The 15494-nt window shown below is 39.6% G+C and overlaps 1 protein-coding gene and 1 long non-coding RNA gene across 4 annotated transcripts in view; one reads left to right on the forward strand and one right to left on the reverse strand.

Annotated features, from left to right (window-relative positions):
- Nucleotides 1-3834, reverse strand: LOC112979012 (uncharacterized). Its single transcript, XR_003258071.2, has 3 exons — nucleotides 3711-3834; nucleotides 3486-3583; nucleotides 1-863 (listed from the first exon to the last, which is right to left on the reverse strand). It is a non-coding gene; the product is annotated as an uncharacterized LOC112979012 (long non-coding RNA).
- The window catches only part of ARFGAP1 (ADP ribosylation factor GTPase activating protein 1), a 25648-nt gene continuing 13943 nt past the window's right edge, over nucleotides 3790-15494 (forward strand). For 2 of the 3 annotated variants that reach the window (XM_026092857.2, XM_026092860.2), the window contains exons 1-8: nucleotides 3790-3921; nucleotides 4410-4549; nucleotides 8378-8441; nucleotides 9343-9452; nucleotides 10977-11148; nucleotides 12288-12388; nucleotides 13093-13182; nucleotides 13879-13975. In XM_026092857.2, the coding sequence (XP_025948642.2) occupies nucleotides 8382-8441; nucleotides 9343-9452; nucleotides 10977-11148; nucleotides 12288-12388; nucleotides 13093-13182; nucleotides 13879-13975 (630 nt within the window). In that variant the 5' untranslated portion in view covers nucleotides 3790-3921; nucleotides 4410-4549; nucleotides 8378-8381. The remainder of the gene's footprint in view (nucleotides 3922-4409; nucleotides 4550-8377; nucleotides 8442-9342; nucleotides 9453-10976; nucleotides 11149-12287; nucleotides 12389-13092; nucleotides 13183-13878; nucleotides 13976-15494) is intronic. The other variant, XM_026092859.2, reaches the window with a different exon arrangement.

Genomic DNA, 15494 nt, shown 5'->3' on the forward strand with positions numbered 1-15494 from the left:
TCATCCTATGGCAGAAAACATTTCAAGTTTTATTTTTCTATTATTTTTTATGTGACATAATTTTAGTACGTATGTGATCCCGTAGAAATTTAAAAATATAAGACATTCCCCTGATGCCACTTGGAGTTCTGAAACCCGTTAGGTTAAAATGTGACCAAGTCTTTCGTTGCATGGATGAAAACCTGCTTACAGTTCACAGCATGCTATTCAGAGCATGCAACATACAGAAGAACCAAAAAACCCTACAAGTAAAAGGTGTTATCACATTCACATCAACTAATGAGCCTACTCATAAAGCTAAAAGGGCTGAGTTCAGTATTTTTTTATTATTCACACAGTTAAAGCTTCATAAGTCATAAATAATGGCAATGTACAACTTGAATGGTGGCATTTACAATGCAAGCAGGTCTATTCCTTTCCACTCGCTCTTCAGATTTATTAAACAGATTTATCTAACAAGCGTATCTACGTTTCTTTTTGCTCCCCCTCACTTTAAGTGTTGTGACATCCTGCACATTACTCTGATGTACTTGCTAATCTCAGGTGTGCTGTCAGGGAAGAAGGCAATAAAAATCTATAGCTTCTCAGTCCATGAGAAGTGCGACTAGTACTGTATTCATCCCATGTAGGTCTTTATAAATAAGTCAAAATAGGACTTTGTTGTTGTTCTTTTTTCTTTAGTATTTTAAGGTTTATGATTCTCTCCCATCCACATAGCTGATGTCATCATCAATTCTAGAATTTTTCACATTCTTTTGTGGAATTTAAAATGTCTGGTAGTGCTACTTTGTTTATATCAGGGACCACAATATTTAATGGCTGAAATCAAGTTTTATTAATAGATTAGAAAGAGTTCGGGAAATCTGTAAAAGAGGAAAAAAAAGTGAAAAACCAATGCTCTTTCGTTGAATTCTTCTTTCAGAGGCTTTTTTGAGAAGTTTTGAAAAGATCATTAAAAAACATTAACTTAGAAGCAAAATTCTGAGCTAGGTAGGTTAAATTAATAGGCTTTCCCCTGTGATTAGTCTTCCTCATTGCAATTAGATGCACATATTTATGAAATCTTTGTTGAGTTGGACTCGACATCGAGTTGGACTCTATGCTCTCAAATCAGACCACCCTTCACGTTTTTGAGACAGCACAAGTATTAACCCTTTGTAGCTATGTAAAATTACTTCTATCTGAAAAATCTCATTGTGAAAAACAGCTGAAAAAGACTGCGTTTATTATTCCACCCTATAGTTTGTTCCTTACTGTCACATTTCTTACAAGTTTGAAATTAGGCATAACAATTATAACGATACGCTAAAAATATTTATAATTTAGTTTCAAGATAGAACCAATTTGGTAACTAACAAAAGGGAAGAAGTGGAGAATACAATGCAGGATGTCTTTCCAAATGCTTCTTGTTGGCACATGAAGTGTTCTCTTCCTAGCGTATAATAGATATGTGCACACATTGCAGAGATGGGAAGAGAGCTATGCACCCGTCCCAAATTCCAGGAACAGAGCAAACTGGACTTGCCAGGGAATGCCATGCATTTATTTGCTCACTAAGAAAGGCAAATGCTTACAGCTTCCTTTCATTCCTGCTGTGAACCAGATAGTCTGATCTTATAACCTTTATTCATGTGGGTAAGTATTTCTTTCCATGGTTGAAGATGAATCCAAACGTAGGGCAAATTGCAGTATTATTACCATAGTGAAAATAGAAGCACTGTTTATGTTTCTGAGAAGGACAGAAATGATAGCTTCAGTGGTAGATAAGACATTCATTTAGTGGGCTTTTTTTTAGTAGTAGCAATTTTGATCTCAGAAAAAACAAACTGCCAGAACTTGCTGCCCAGGCAGAGTGTGAACATTCACATTTGGTAAATTAAGTAAGAATACAAAAGGCATTAGTATCTCAGTCCTCCATCACAACAGATGAAAAATGTTGCACAACAGTGCTCCCCTGAGGCTGTGAGCACGAAGTATTGAATGTGCAATGTGAGCCCTATCAGACACGCTGCAGAATCAACACTGACACCAATCACTGGACTCTGTACCAATTACAGAAAAACTAAGATTAATATTCTCATTAGATCCTATAATACAGTGTCTGTATAATGGGAACCTCATTGCCCATTAGTTCCTGTTTGCCAGAAAATAACGGTGCTTATCAGAAGAGACCACTTTGCCCTTAACTGGAAGAACAAATTGTGTAAGTAGAGTGTGCTTTATGTTTTATACCCCTCCCTCTCTCCTTTGACTGTACGCACATTTAAGGACCCATTATCTTCTTGTTGATGTAAGGGGGTTAGGTATGTAGCTACCATTAACAGAAGCAATTCTCATTACCGTTAATCTCCCATGCACTGATAGTAAGATAATAGCCTACTTATTAAGTATGAAGGCCAGAATAGAAGTTGTGCTGAAAATGAACAGCACATTCTCTGTGGGATTCACGTGTAAATGTTAAAGGATTGCTCTGAAGCATCTACAGTTGATGATTAAAAAGAAATTAGAGATAGTATAAATGTGCTCTCCTGACATTTGGCTCCAACCATTACAAAGCAGTTCCACATGCTCTTTTCATATCATCTAATATACCTTCACCTTTAGAGAGTACTGTTGGATAGCAATTAATGGAAATCATCCTCTGATATCAAGCAAAATGAGGTTTACGGTTTCACACTGTTCCCCATAGACCAATCCCTCCAAGAGCCTGGTCTTGCAACCTAACATCATTTAAGCAATCTCAGGTGCCTAGCCTGAGAGTTCGCAGAAACAGCTTGCAGACTAAATGTGTAAAGATGACTTACAGTGCTCAGCCCCATAATTTGATATAATTCAGTTTTATAAGGAACATCTGCTCAGAGAAGTCTAGTGCTAAAGCATCAAGCATCAGTTTTTCTGTTTAGCACCGAACTGAATGAGTGAATACAGCTTTGTTCAGTTTTGCTTGGTTTGCAATGGACCCATTTTTCCTCCCTTAACGTTTGATAATTTAACATTCTTAAAGATTTCATTTACCAAAAGCAGGCTTTGGAAATAAAAAGTCTTGAACCAGCAGCAGTTTAATTACGGTTTCAACAGCATGTTTTGTTTAAAACACCCAGATACAACTTTCGCACAAAAATGATTCCCACGGTTGTTTTCTAAGAAGCAAGTTTTTGCTTTTTCTCCCCCTTTTTGTGTGTCATGATTCTTACCACAAGCCTCGTGATATTTTTTGCCCCTCTTCAACCCCAGGACCACAGTACAGCAACAGGGCGTTTCTCAGCTTTCCTTAAAACTCAGCTCCAGCTTGCACGCTGGTGGAGAGGGGCGACGACCAGCTCAGACACCCCCCGGACAGGCCCCGCATGAAGAACCCCCGTCGTGGGGCCTAAATCCCCTCCGTTTCAGGCCAGGGTCCCGGTTTGGGGGCCTGGCTGCTCGGAGGGGCCGCGCTGTCCTCTCCTCTGGCAAAGCCCCCCCGGGGCCGGGCTGCGCGTACCAACCTGCCTCTGCAGCTCTCACCCGGGGGGATTTTCTCTCCCTCTGCCACCGTGCGCCCGCGTCCCCCTGCTCCTGCCTCTGCCGCCACAGGCCGCAGCTCCTACGGGGCCGAGAGATAACGGGGCAGGTCAGCTTCCCCGCGGCCTCCCCTGCCGCCTCAGAGCCCCGCGGCCGCGCCACACGGCCCCCCGCCGCCGCCATCCCCTTCCCGCCGCCTCCCCCCGCACCTCTCCGCCCTCCTCTCCGCCACTGCCGCTGCCCGCCCGGCGCGGCCCATCCCGTCAGGCCTCCGGGCGGCAGCGGGTTAATGGCGGCACCCATAATGCCTCGCGGCCCTGCAACGTCGCCGGCCATGGCGGGGGCAGCGGCTGCGCCGTGAGGAGCCGGGCGGGACCGGGAGCCGGCGTCGCCGCCGCGTCAGGACTGCCGCCGAGGCCGGTGCGTTAGCGGGCCGCGGCCCGGTCGCTTCGCACCTGTTGGGGCGCGGGGGGGGGGAAATCTTCCTCCGCCCTCAGCCCCGGCGCTGCCTCCCCGCGTCCCCTCCGGCCCCGGCTCCCGGGGGGGCTCTGCCCGCCTGGAGGCGGTGGCGCCTCCCTCCACCTCAGCGAGGGGCGCGGGCGGCTCTGCCGGCGGCCGCCGGGGAGGGGGCGGCCTGCGCCAGCGGGACCTCGGCTCGGCTCGGCCCTGCCGGGGGGCGCGGGCCTAACCCCCCCCGGCTCGCGTTTTTGGGAAGGAAACTCCCGTAAAGAGGTTTTTGGGAAGGAAACTCCCGTAAAGGGAGGCGGGGTGCGGGGGGGGGGAGTGCCAGGTGGCATGGGGGCAGGGAGAGCAACCGGGGCCGGTTTTGCCCTGCCTGGTGTTCGCAGCATCTTTCCCCCTCATTCTATTTTCATATTTCTGTCTTTCTCTCTTTTTTTCCCCCCCAGAAAGGAGAAGCTGATGTGTTCCCGGTGAGTCTGGCCATGTTCTGAAACCCTCCTCCGGGACCGATCTGAGAGTGGGGCGTCTTGGCTCACGGCTTTTCTGGAAGAAGGTTGCCAGCCCCTCGTCCTTGGTGAAGTTTTTGGTAAGTTGGCTGTGCTTAGTATGGAAAAGCTCTAGGCTTTAAAAGTGGATTGAATGCAATGTTCTTCAAAAAGTTGAAATATATTTCAAAGTGAATAATGCCTGTTCCGTGCAGATGGATGTCAGTGTTTTGTTCAAAACTTTTCTGCAAATCACAAGGCTTAAAAAGGCTTTTTGCATTGGTGAGACCCATAGGAGTACTTCTGGCACATGAAGTCATGCAGATCATTTTGCACAGCTAATCTTCATATATTGACCTGCAAAACTCTTCACAGGTCAGCTGTATGAATTTGGTGCTACATCAGAGTCCTCTTATAGTTTATTTAAACTTAAAATACATAGTGCTACATCTGCCTTATTTATTTGCTTTTAGCAAGCTAAAGATTCATAATGTAGAAATTCATATGGTGCATGTGTATTTTTTACTGTAGAAGCAGATTATTTGGCTGGGAGAGGAAAGTGCAATACTGATCTGTCTGAACCTGCTTGGAACCCTCAGCCCAGAGTGCTTAGGCTTCTCAAAGAAAACTTATTCCCAAACTATACATTCTCTTCACTGCTCATGTCCACTTACACTGGACCAAAACACCAACTTACTTACTTAAGGTGTCCAAGCACAGTTGTTTTCAGTCTTCACTGCCCATGATCTAAGATGCAGCAGGGGTTACGTGCCCAGTCAGTTACCATGGCTCAGCTGATGGATGATAAAATGTGATAATTTGATCATTTATGATTTTGTGGCCAAATGCAGTTGAAAATAAACTAGTCACCTTGACTTATTGCTAGAGAAGTCAGAACTGCTGATCTGCTGTTACAGTGCTTAGAGCTTGACCCGCCTCCTCCCCTCCGCCCCTTCATTTCCAAACGATTTGTCACAGGGGGGATGGTGGAGGAGCGGAGAGAAAGGTGGGAAGCTGCTGGCCTTGGTTTCCTGCTCTTTTTCTTGGATGAAGCAATGTGGCTGGAGCTCTGCCTTCTCCTCAGAAACACTAAGTGGTTTAGTTGGCCCTTCTGGAATAGGGCATACACTCAGATTATAGTTGGCCAAAGGTCATTTGATGAAAGCTTTTCATCTAAAAAAGCCAGTTTGTTAAAATGAAATCTATTATTGGAAGTTGTTCAGCTGTCTTCTGGTGGGAAGATTACTAAAGTTGTTAATAAGCTTTCTTGCTGAGGGACAATACGTAGCTCTGAGCAGACAATAGCTGCAGCTACTGATGGCATTTAATGAGACTTCAAATGTAATTGCCTGTTCTGTCAGCTTTGAGTCAAAGATTCCAAATTCATACTCTTTGTAAACTCTCAAATGGTCTGGGTATTGGCTGTAGAAGGATGGGTATCTCTTTCTGCCCCCAGACGTATTGAAAAATCTTGGCTTATGCTGAACTGGAATGGGGAAAAAAGCTTTCCTGTTCAGCTCTAGTAACGATCGTTTGCCATTGAGCCTGTGAGGACTTTACAGTGTAATCAGCTGTATTCATGTATAATGAATACGAATTCATTATTCCAAACGAAAACCTGCTTTAACAACCTGAGGAGATGGAGGAAAAAATTATAATAGTGCTTTAAAAAAGAAGAGCAATAAGGAGAACAAATGGCCAGCCAAAGAGGGACCCTGTGGTATACTTCAAGAGTTCTAAGTCATTATCAAACTACAGCCTTGTGAAAGGGGAGGTAACAGAGAGAGTCTAACAAAAATGGCAAAGAGGGAGGCCCAAAGTGTATTGTCTACTAACTGGTTAAGTTGTCAAGTTATTTGCTTAATTTCTGCTCTGAGTCAGGAGGGAGATTTTCCCTTATCTTTCCAGTGACACAAAGTAGAATCAAAGGCCTGGACTTTGATTTGTGCAAGTGTGTTTTCTTGTGGTTTGTGTTTAGAATATGAGCAAACACATTTTATATGTAGTGCTGTCGTCTTCTTCATATGCGTATGAGTAAGCTATATACAATTAAAAGTTGTTATTGGAATGTTGTTGGAAAAAGTGTATTTCATTAAACAAGGGATTGCTTGCCATGCTTTTTTCACTTTCATAGAAGTGAAACAATTTCCATCTGATTATTGATTTTAAAAAAAATCCTGTTAAGTTTTAATTTTATATGGAATGACTGGAAAATTTTATTCATTAAGCATTGGTTACAGCATTAACCTAGTAATATTTTCAGTCTAAAACACATACTTTTTCACAGCTAATCTGTTTTTGTTGAATACAAATTAATTAAGATTAAAAGATGGCATATTCTAATCTTTAGTGGGAAGTTTAACAAGAAAATATTGTCCCTTAAACTACACAGAATTAAATGCTTGTCAACAAAGGAATGTATGCTTTAGATAAAAGGTAGTGAGTTCTGCCACAAAAAAAATTTTTTTTTGAACGGTAATAATATTTAACTGCAATTTTGAGCTTATTTCTTTCTGAGTGATGTTGGTTTAGCTGGCGATCCATATAACATTTGCGCTGTTTTGTTGTGCCACTGTGTGCTGTGGCCATAAGTTCATAGGAAAGCTGTTTTGGATTAGAGACATCTAATAAATTGATATTGTCACTTTTGTACAAATGTAAAGTTAGAATTTACATACCTGTAGGTTTTTCTTTTTTAAAATAGACTTCCTTTTCTATTTAAGATGTGTTCTCCTGCCATCTCTTACCAGATGATGATGATTGTATGTAACACCTAATCATTTACCTTCTAGAAGTATTGCATGATTGTTAATCCTATTGATAACTTAAGGACTTAAAACTGTTTACTCAAACAGCAAAGGGAATAAGTGTCAAAGACTTTTATGAAAGTGAAGGTGTTTCTGCCTTCAGTTTTATGAAGGCTACATTTAGTCTGTGCTGTTTCTAGTCAGCCTGCTGACATCTCTGTTTTTTTACTGCATCCTTAGAAGTCCCTTTTCTGGAGTAGAAGTCAAAGGGCTGTCTATAAGTGAAAAGGAAAAACTGATGATATTTAAAGCTCATTTAAATACTGTATTACCAAATTAGCTGGAAACTGGAATTCATTGTTTTTAATCTAATTTGCAGTCTTGTGCTGCATGCTAAATGCTGTATTTTTTTGATCATGAATGTTTTATGTCCTTCAGTTTTTCCCAGGATATGTACTATGAGTGAATCACATTGTTTTCTTAATGTGAATTTTATCTGTAGCTTGACATTGTTCTCTCCTGCTATGTTTCATGCTTTGTAAAAGTGAGAATAAGATGATATGGTCTGCCAACCAGACATGACTTTGTCGGAATTTGAATTCTGTTTTGTGTAATAGGTCCCAATAAGTTTTGCTATTTTCTTGGAATTTAATTGACAAGGAAACTCAGCACTTCCAGAAAAACTTTTTTTTTTTTTTTTTTTTTGTATCTTCTAATAGAGTGCATGTCTAGCAGGCTGTTCAGCACTTGAAGTGTAAGAATCTCTGCTATTCTTTGGTTAGGTCTATTCAGTTGTGTACGTATGATCCATGGAATCACAAAGGATTGTAAAGCTATTTCAGCGAAGATAGCAGATGGGTTGGGAAGCAGCATCAGTAAGTGTCTGTTCTGATACCTCAAACAGCACAAAAGAATCTCCATGTTTAGCTTCTCTCTGCTTTTTTATGTATGACTTAATTATATCTCGCCAATGCGTGAGGTAGGACTATGTGTCAAAATGTACAAAGCAAATGGAAAAATAAGGTTGTGGTAAGAGTTTTTCCTGCAGTTGATTGTGATTCAGTGGTTTAGATTGTAAACGCTTCTTTGTAGAGATCATCCTTATATAGTACTGAGCATATTATCAGTATCAAATCCTATAAAATGATTTAGTTTTGTGTTTTCTTCTTCCTCCCTTTGTAGAACCATGGCAAGTCCAAGGACAAGGAAAGTTCTTAAGGAAGTCAGAGCACAAGATGAGAACAACGTGAGAAATTTCTTGTTTAAATTAGTTTTGTAGCACCGAATTTCCTTTTTGCCAACTCCAGACATATGTTACTGTCCACCAGAGCTAATCTGTTTATAGCACTGGTATAGCTAACTAATGGTAACATATAAATTTGGATATCTCACATTTGTGTTAGTTTTAGTAACTTTTATTCATGTTTGTGTTATAATGCATGGTTGCCTATTTGTCACAGGTCTTCCAGAAATTGTAGTAATGCTGTAAGCCCTAACAGTTTGTTGAACAAGTGATGTCTTGGGCATAGCTTAGTATAAAATGATCTATTTAAAGAAGTTTGTTTATACTTCACCTTAAATGTGATAGCCCACAGACAAGTTCATTTTAATTTATATCAGTACATTGATATCTGTGGACACCCCCAAAAATTATTTGCAACCCTGTTTGAGCAGTGAAGATTTTTAAGAAAAACTCCATTTCGATTTGCTATCATCTTTGTAGTTTACTGCCAAACTGTAGTACGACTGAATACATGTTCCAAAATTAGAAGTTGTATGTTCAGGAAGTCTGTTTGGTTATTTCTTCCTCCTTCAAAACAATCTGAAAATGAAATCAAGATGACTTCTTTGCTGATTAATTGCAATTCGCTTGTCTGTATTTCCTTACTGGTTTTTGGTGCCTGGTTCAGTAAAATAATCTGAATCAGGCAGGTTAATGAGTATTTCTTTCCATGAACTATAAATAAATACTTAAAGGAAGCTTGGGCTCTCAGGGAAGATGTTTTTTGAATACTAAGAATTCTCTATTCTGAATTTATTTTCTGCATGCAATATCTTGATGATTTGACTTTATGAGTTGTACTTTGAAAGCTGTACATAGATAAGTAATGCTTGAATGTTAGAGATAATTGTTTTTCCTCTCACAGGTCTGTTTTGAATGTGGTGCGTTTAACCCCCAGTGGGTGAGTGTGACCTATGGAATTTGGATCTGTCTTGAGTGCTCAGGAAAACATCGAGGCTTGGGAGTTCACCTCAGGTCAGCCTTGCAGACAGACACTGCGCTGGGTTACCTTGGGATACACTGTGGCTGTGAACAGAATCTATTGTTTTGAAGAGATACAGAATGTCCCAATTTCAGCGTTTCACAGGCAGTTTTGCTTCATGCTTCTCTCCAAAGCATATTTTACTCTCTGGGTACTCTCTGTGATTATTTGGGCATGTGCTGCATTTGGTGTAGCTGTATTGTTCTTAGTTCAGAAAGTAACACCTCTGCCTTCATACTGAGAATTGTACTGCAGAATCTGGAAAACACTGCTCTAGTTTAGTCCTCCTTCATTTGTAAACTGTTTTTGTTTTGTTTTTAAAAAAAACCCTTGTATAATCTTATCGATTGAAATTAGTAGTACTAGAGCAATTTAAGATTTGAGCCAAAACAGTCATAGTATGATTACAATGTATTTCTGTAGTGTGTGCCTGTGTATAAAACAGTTCTATTCAGTTCTAGAGTTTTTTTTTTTTTTTTTTTGATAATATAAATGATAGCTCTTATTTTTTCCAAGAAACATACTCAACTGAGCCAGGAAATTATGGAATAAGAACTATTATGTGTTCCAGAGACTCTGCGGTCTATAATAGGGGCAGAACATGGGACAGTTACTCAAATGAGAGAGGGAAAGAAAGTCCAGGAGGGAGATCATCAAAGCAAGGAGGCAATTCAGAAGTATGTGCTTTGCTTTTTAAGGGGTGATTTGAAGTTCCTTAGCGAGTTAAAACTGCATAAGAAATAAGTTTGAACTATTCCATGTGTTGTATGAAAGAAAATATAAAGTACTGAGACAAAGGAAGATGTGATGAAGGGTAATGATTTAGGGACAAAAAGACAGAAATCAATCAAGATACAAGTTTTAGAGAGCCTTGCTGAGGATGATGTTTCATTTTTTTTTTTCTGTGATCTTGTAGTGAAACATTAACGATAGGGCACTTTTTTTTTTTTTTTAATGTAGCTTAATGAGCAGCAGCAAGAATTTATAGCCCAAAACAGAGCTGAGATGTTAATTGCAGTCATAAATGCCCTGGGATGAGGTCATGGTAGATGCTACAGTGTAGCTACTTAAGACAGCTGAGCTGTCGGGTACCTGATAGTCATTCTGAGCAGAAGCATGGAGTAAGGGAAAGGAAGGGACACGAAGTATCCTTACTGATCCCCTAAGTGTAACTGCAAAATAAAGAACACGAAAAACTGCAGAATAAAAAAGGTTGGGAAAAGCTTTCTTTTGTATGATGGGTTAAGTCAATTTCTGAGCTCGTAGAAGAAAGCTGCTTTTTCTGTCAGTTGCCTTCTGTTGGCCGTCTTCTTTAATTGCCTATATAGGCATGATTTTAGATCTTTTCAGTGAGGATTTGACCGTCTTGTTATGGGGCTCTTTCCTTCTATACTTTGAAAGTGATTCTAAAATTTCCATATCCTCAGTCTTTGAGATGAGTTGCAATAATATCAGTTCCTGCTGTTATAGCAGGATATAGCATAACAAGCTGTGGATTTTTTTTAACTAATTTTCAGTTTTGTACGCTCTGTAACTATGGACAAATGGAAGGATATTGAGCTGGAGAAAATGAAGGCTGGAGGTAACAGCAAATTTCGAGAGTTCTTGGAGTCTCAAGATGACTACGATCCCTGCTGGTCAATGCAAGAGAAATACAACAGCAAAGCTGCAGCTCTTTTTAGAGATCAGGTAAATCTAGTTGCATAGCAATGTGTGTCCTCATCCCCTTCTATTTGAAAATCTCTAAGATCTCTAAGTACTTCATAAGCACTCTGGGGGGGGGGGGGGGGAAGTAACCCTTCAAAATTCTGCAATGATTTTCAGAAGGGGTGAGTCTGAGCTACTCTTCTCAACAATTTTAAGAGTTTTTTTTTTTCTTTAGACACTTTCTTTTCGGCCTTTGGCTGAGGTGGCTTTCTCATTGATGTGATTTGTTGTCACTAGTTAGACGGTGGAGCTGTCTTAATTTACAGTAAACAGTTTACTATTTCAGCACTACAGTTTTATCCAAAATGGTTGCTGATAAGTCTTATTTGTTTGTGGTAACAAAATGGCAAATTAATTGCCCAAATACAGGCAGGACTAAAAACAGTAAATAAATTAATTATTGTCATAGCATTACCATTTCGAGGAGGTTTGGAATTTCAAAAAATGAAATGACAAAGTATTCGAACTTAGAAGCTTCGAGACTGTACAAAGATACTGTATTTTTATGCTGACCCTGCCATTGACGCGTTAAGATGTTGCATTTTTTGCTCACTAGATTACTCATACAGCTTTGAAGTTTGTCTTCTGTGTTGTCTCTGCTTTTCTAGACGCTGCTAGCTATCAGAGACTGCTTGTTGAAAGCAGAGTATCTTAATTAAGGCAAAGAATTCTTAGGTTCTGTACTGCATAGGCCTTTTTAGTATTAAAAATGGTGAACAATGGAGTTTTTGTTTAAGTCCTTCCTTTGAAGGAGGCAGAGAGAATGTTTTAGTTCTGGTTATATGCTTTTGCCACTATGTGATATGGTATACAGTCACCTCCGTCTCTCCCTCCATTATTCTGTGACTAGTACCTATGTCCCTTTGTTAATCTAGGCTTTATTCTTCAAACCTAACTTGCCTTTTTAAAAAAGTTGCTTAAAACCACCTGAAATAAAAACAGTGTTCAATTCAACATTATTAGCCTCAGATTCAACAAAATTTCAGTTTCTTGTGAAAACAAATTAATTGAACTTTAAAACTGGCAGTGAACTGGCAAATCAATTGTTTTACAGGATCAGTTTATAATTTGTATGAAAATTTGGACCACTGACATTCTAATCTCTTTCCTACCACTTTTAGGTAGCTACTGTAGCTGAAGGCAAGGAGTGGTCCCTTGAAACTTCTCCTGCAAAGAACTGGACCCCACCACAGCCTAAAATGTCACTCTCTTCAGCTCATCGGTATGTATTCATATTTTCTCATGTTGATATAACAATAGCAGGATCAAACTCTGATGTTGGAATGTCTTCTGTTTTCATTTTGTCTACAGTGTTGTTTTAACAAGCATTTTGTTTGCTGAAGTTAAGGAATCTGAGGTAGCAGGGCTTTAATTTCTGTAATCAATGCCCCTTCCTTGGCCTTTCCTGAATCTTAAAAACTGTGGCAGAGACAATGACATGTGTCAGTCACGCTTAGTGTGTCACAGACTTACCTTAACTACAGTGCTGTTCTTTGGTAATCAATCGCAAACTGGAAGTAACAGTCTTTTCCGTGTGGATTTAGTTGCTAATAGGTCATCAAAGTTAGAATGCAGCAGTCTTGTTTTTCTTCTTTTGCATGCTTGTTTGTTATTCCTTGCAATTAAGAGTCAAGATGACTGAAAAAGCAATTGTAAATCAGACAAACAAGTGCTTTGTGCCTGGCCATCATCCAGCAAGTTCAGTGGGCTAACTGTCTGAGTAACACTGTCTGTATTTGGGTCTACTGTTACTGTATTCATTCAATACTCTGGTGGCTTTTAGTGGTTACATGAGAGTTCCCTACTTCATAGACCAAAGAAATAATCAATTTTACACCTGTCTTATGATGATATATGACAAGCTGCAGTGCTGACCTAGTGGTTTTTGCTTTACACAGTTTGATTCTTTTAAATCTTTCATTTCAGTAGTTCTGCTGGACAATCTCAGAACGCAACTGCCTCGTCTGACAAAGCTTTTGAAGACTGGTTAAATGATGATGTCAGCTCCTATCAAGGGTAACCTAATACTTGTGAAGTTAACTTTTGTGTACCTTGTCCTCCAGCATAGCGTAGACCAGGATGTTACGCTATAGCTAAATAACTGTGATCCTGATTCACTCGGCCTAGGTAAACAGTTGTCTCATTTACTGTTGAAAAAAAATGTTGATAATATGTGATAAGGGAGAAGATGAAGGAAGATGCCTTTTAATGCATTTTTGTCAAAAGGGAACGTTTGAATAGTGTTTGAAAAAAGTGCTTGTAAATCACAGTGTTGCTGTGGTGAGCTCCAAACTAGGAAGTTTTTAGTGTATCTGGTGTATTGGGTTAAACTGGAGTATTTATAGTACTAACACTGATTTCTTCCCTGTCCCTCTCCTACTCATGTTTTCATATATCATTTCATTAAGATTTATTTCAGATTTCTGATCTGAGGAATGTGTTAAACCATTAGAGAATGATTTAGACAATGTTAATTTGCATAGGGAACACTCATTTGCACGGGTTCACTAGTGGACCCTTGGTAGTGTTATATTTTTATGAAAGGGTGCTAAGTACGTTAGGAATTTGGTGCTCATGCAGATATTGGCACTACTTTTTTTTCCGGGTGTATTTTAAAGGCTGTTAAACAACTGTCATTCTTTCATGCTTTGTATTTTTAGTTTTAATGAATGCATACAAATACAGATGCTATTTATCATTTTCTTATGGTAGTGGCCAAGAGAATCGCTACGTGGGGTTTGGGAACACAGTAACTCCTCCAAAAAAGGAAGATGACTTCTTGAATAATGCTATGTCATCGCTGTACTCGGTAAGGAAATACTCTAAGCTTTCTCTGACCTGAAGTACCGTTTTCTTCTATTTTATGCCATTTTGTGGGAATGTAACTGGAGAATACAAACTGTAGACTGCAGGTAGGTACAGAGTGAATGTAGGGTAATAGCAGTATTCTCAAAGAGTGAGAAAGATACTGGAGAACTTCAAAACAAGAAGGGAAAAGTTTGAGAGAAAGTTAAGCAGTATGTCTGGTATCCTCATTATTTCTATGAACTGATGTATAGCAATGAATTAAGATCTAACACTCAACAGGACTTAAAGAAAAAAAAGTGGTCACATGATGAAAATAGTTGAGTTGATAATGACGTGAAGAAATTAATCCTATTAGATGTGTTCAGTAGAAAATAGCTGATATGTGTGCTTATATGGATGGCAGAAGTACTGAGCAATGATGAAAGAATTCTAAGTACTTGTGGCCAGACATGAAGAGAGATCAGCATATGGCTGAACAGTTGTCACGACTGAAGTAGAGGTACTGAAAAATACATTGTTGAAGGAAAGTGAGAATAAAGTCAGAGCTAGTCAGGTGCATCTTACTGCTGTGATGTGCTGCAAAGTAACAGTGCAAAACAACATTTGGTATTCAGAGTCACTTTGAATGTGTGTTAAGGATTTCTATCAGAGTTTTCTGGAGGCTCTCAGCATATGATTTGGATATAGAAAGCTGTCTCTTCCGTAATATGCTTGGAAATTGCTATAGGTGGTTACTTATCTTTAAGTTAGAGTAATTAGGCTTTGGAACAGACTTTTGGGACAGATTAATGGTGACAAATCTAGCTGTTTTCCAAATGTACCTGGTAAAATTAAAGAAAAGGTTTAAAAATGCTTGTGATATCAAGGAAAGGACTCATTTATCCATGGCACCCTTTGCAATACTGTATTCCAACACAGCAGGGAGGCACATGAGAAATACTGCTTTTTTTGTTTGTTTTTGTTCTTGGTTTGGGGTTTTTTTTGTTACTGATGCACAGCTTTTAAATACTTCTTTCAGAAGTCTTGACTCTTGTGGTGTAGTAGAATACATCTGAATATCCACAGCAGACTCCATTTTGTGTTTTTACATAACTTCACTAGACCGTGATAGAAAAAGGGAATTCCTGAGCCATTGAATACTATTCCAAATGGTCCTACAAGAAAGATGCTTAGCCCGTATGGCTCTGCTGAATCTTTTCTAGGTTTTCCACTGATTGCGGGCCAGAGAATTAAGATTAGAAACCACATCCGTAATGTACTGCAAATGTGCCAAGACAGCAAAGGAGAGATGATGCTGTATTGTCTAAGTTACTGTCAACCATTATTTCAGTATATGATCTCATTGAAACTTATGATTAAAAAGCCCTCTTGTGACCACAAATATATACCACAGTGTAATTTTAAGACATTATTATGGTGATACTTACCTGCGCATATAGTTCATCCTAGTGAGGAAAACAATTTTCCTTCTACGGTACATGATCATATTTCCCACATGGTACATTTACATATACACATTT

This window comes from Dromaius novaehollandiae, chromosome 16, assembly GCF_036370855.1.
Source record: "Dromaius novaehollandiae isolate bDroNov1 chromosome 16, bDroNov1.hap1, whole genome shotgun sequence".
Classification (NCBI taxonomy): Eukaryota; Metazoa; Chordata; class Aves; order Casuariiformes; family Dromaiidae; genus Dromaius; species Dromaius novaehollandiae.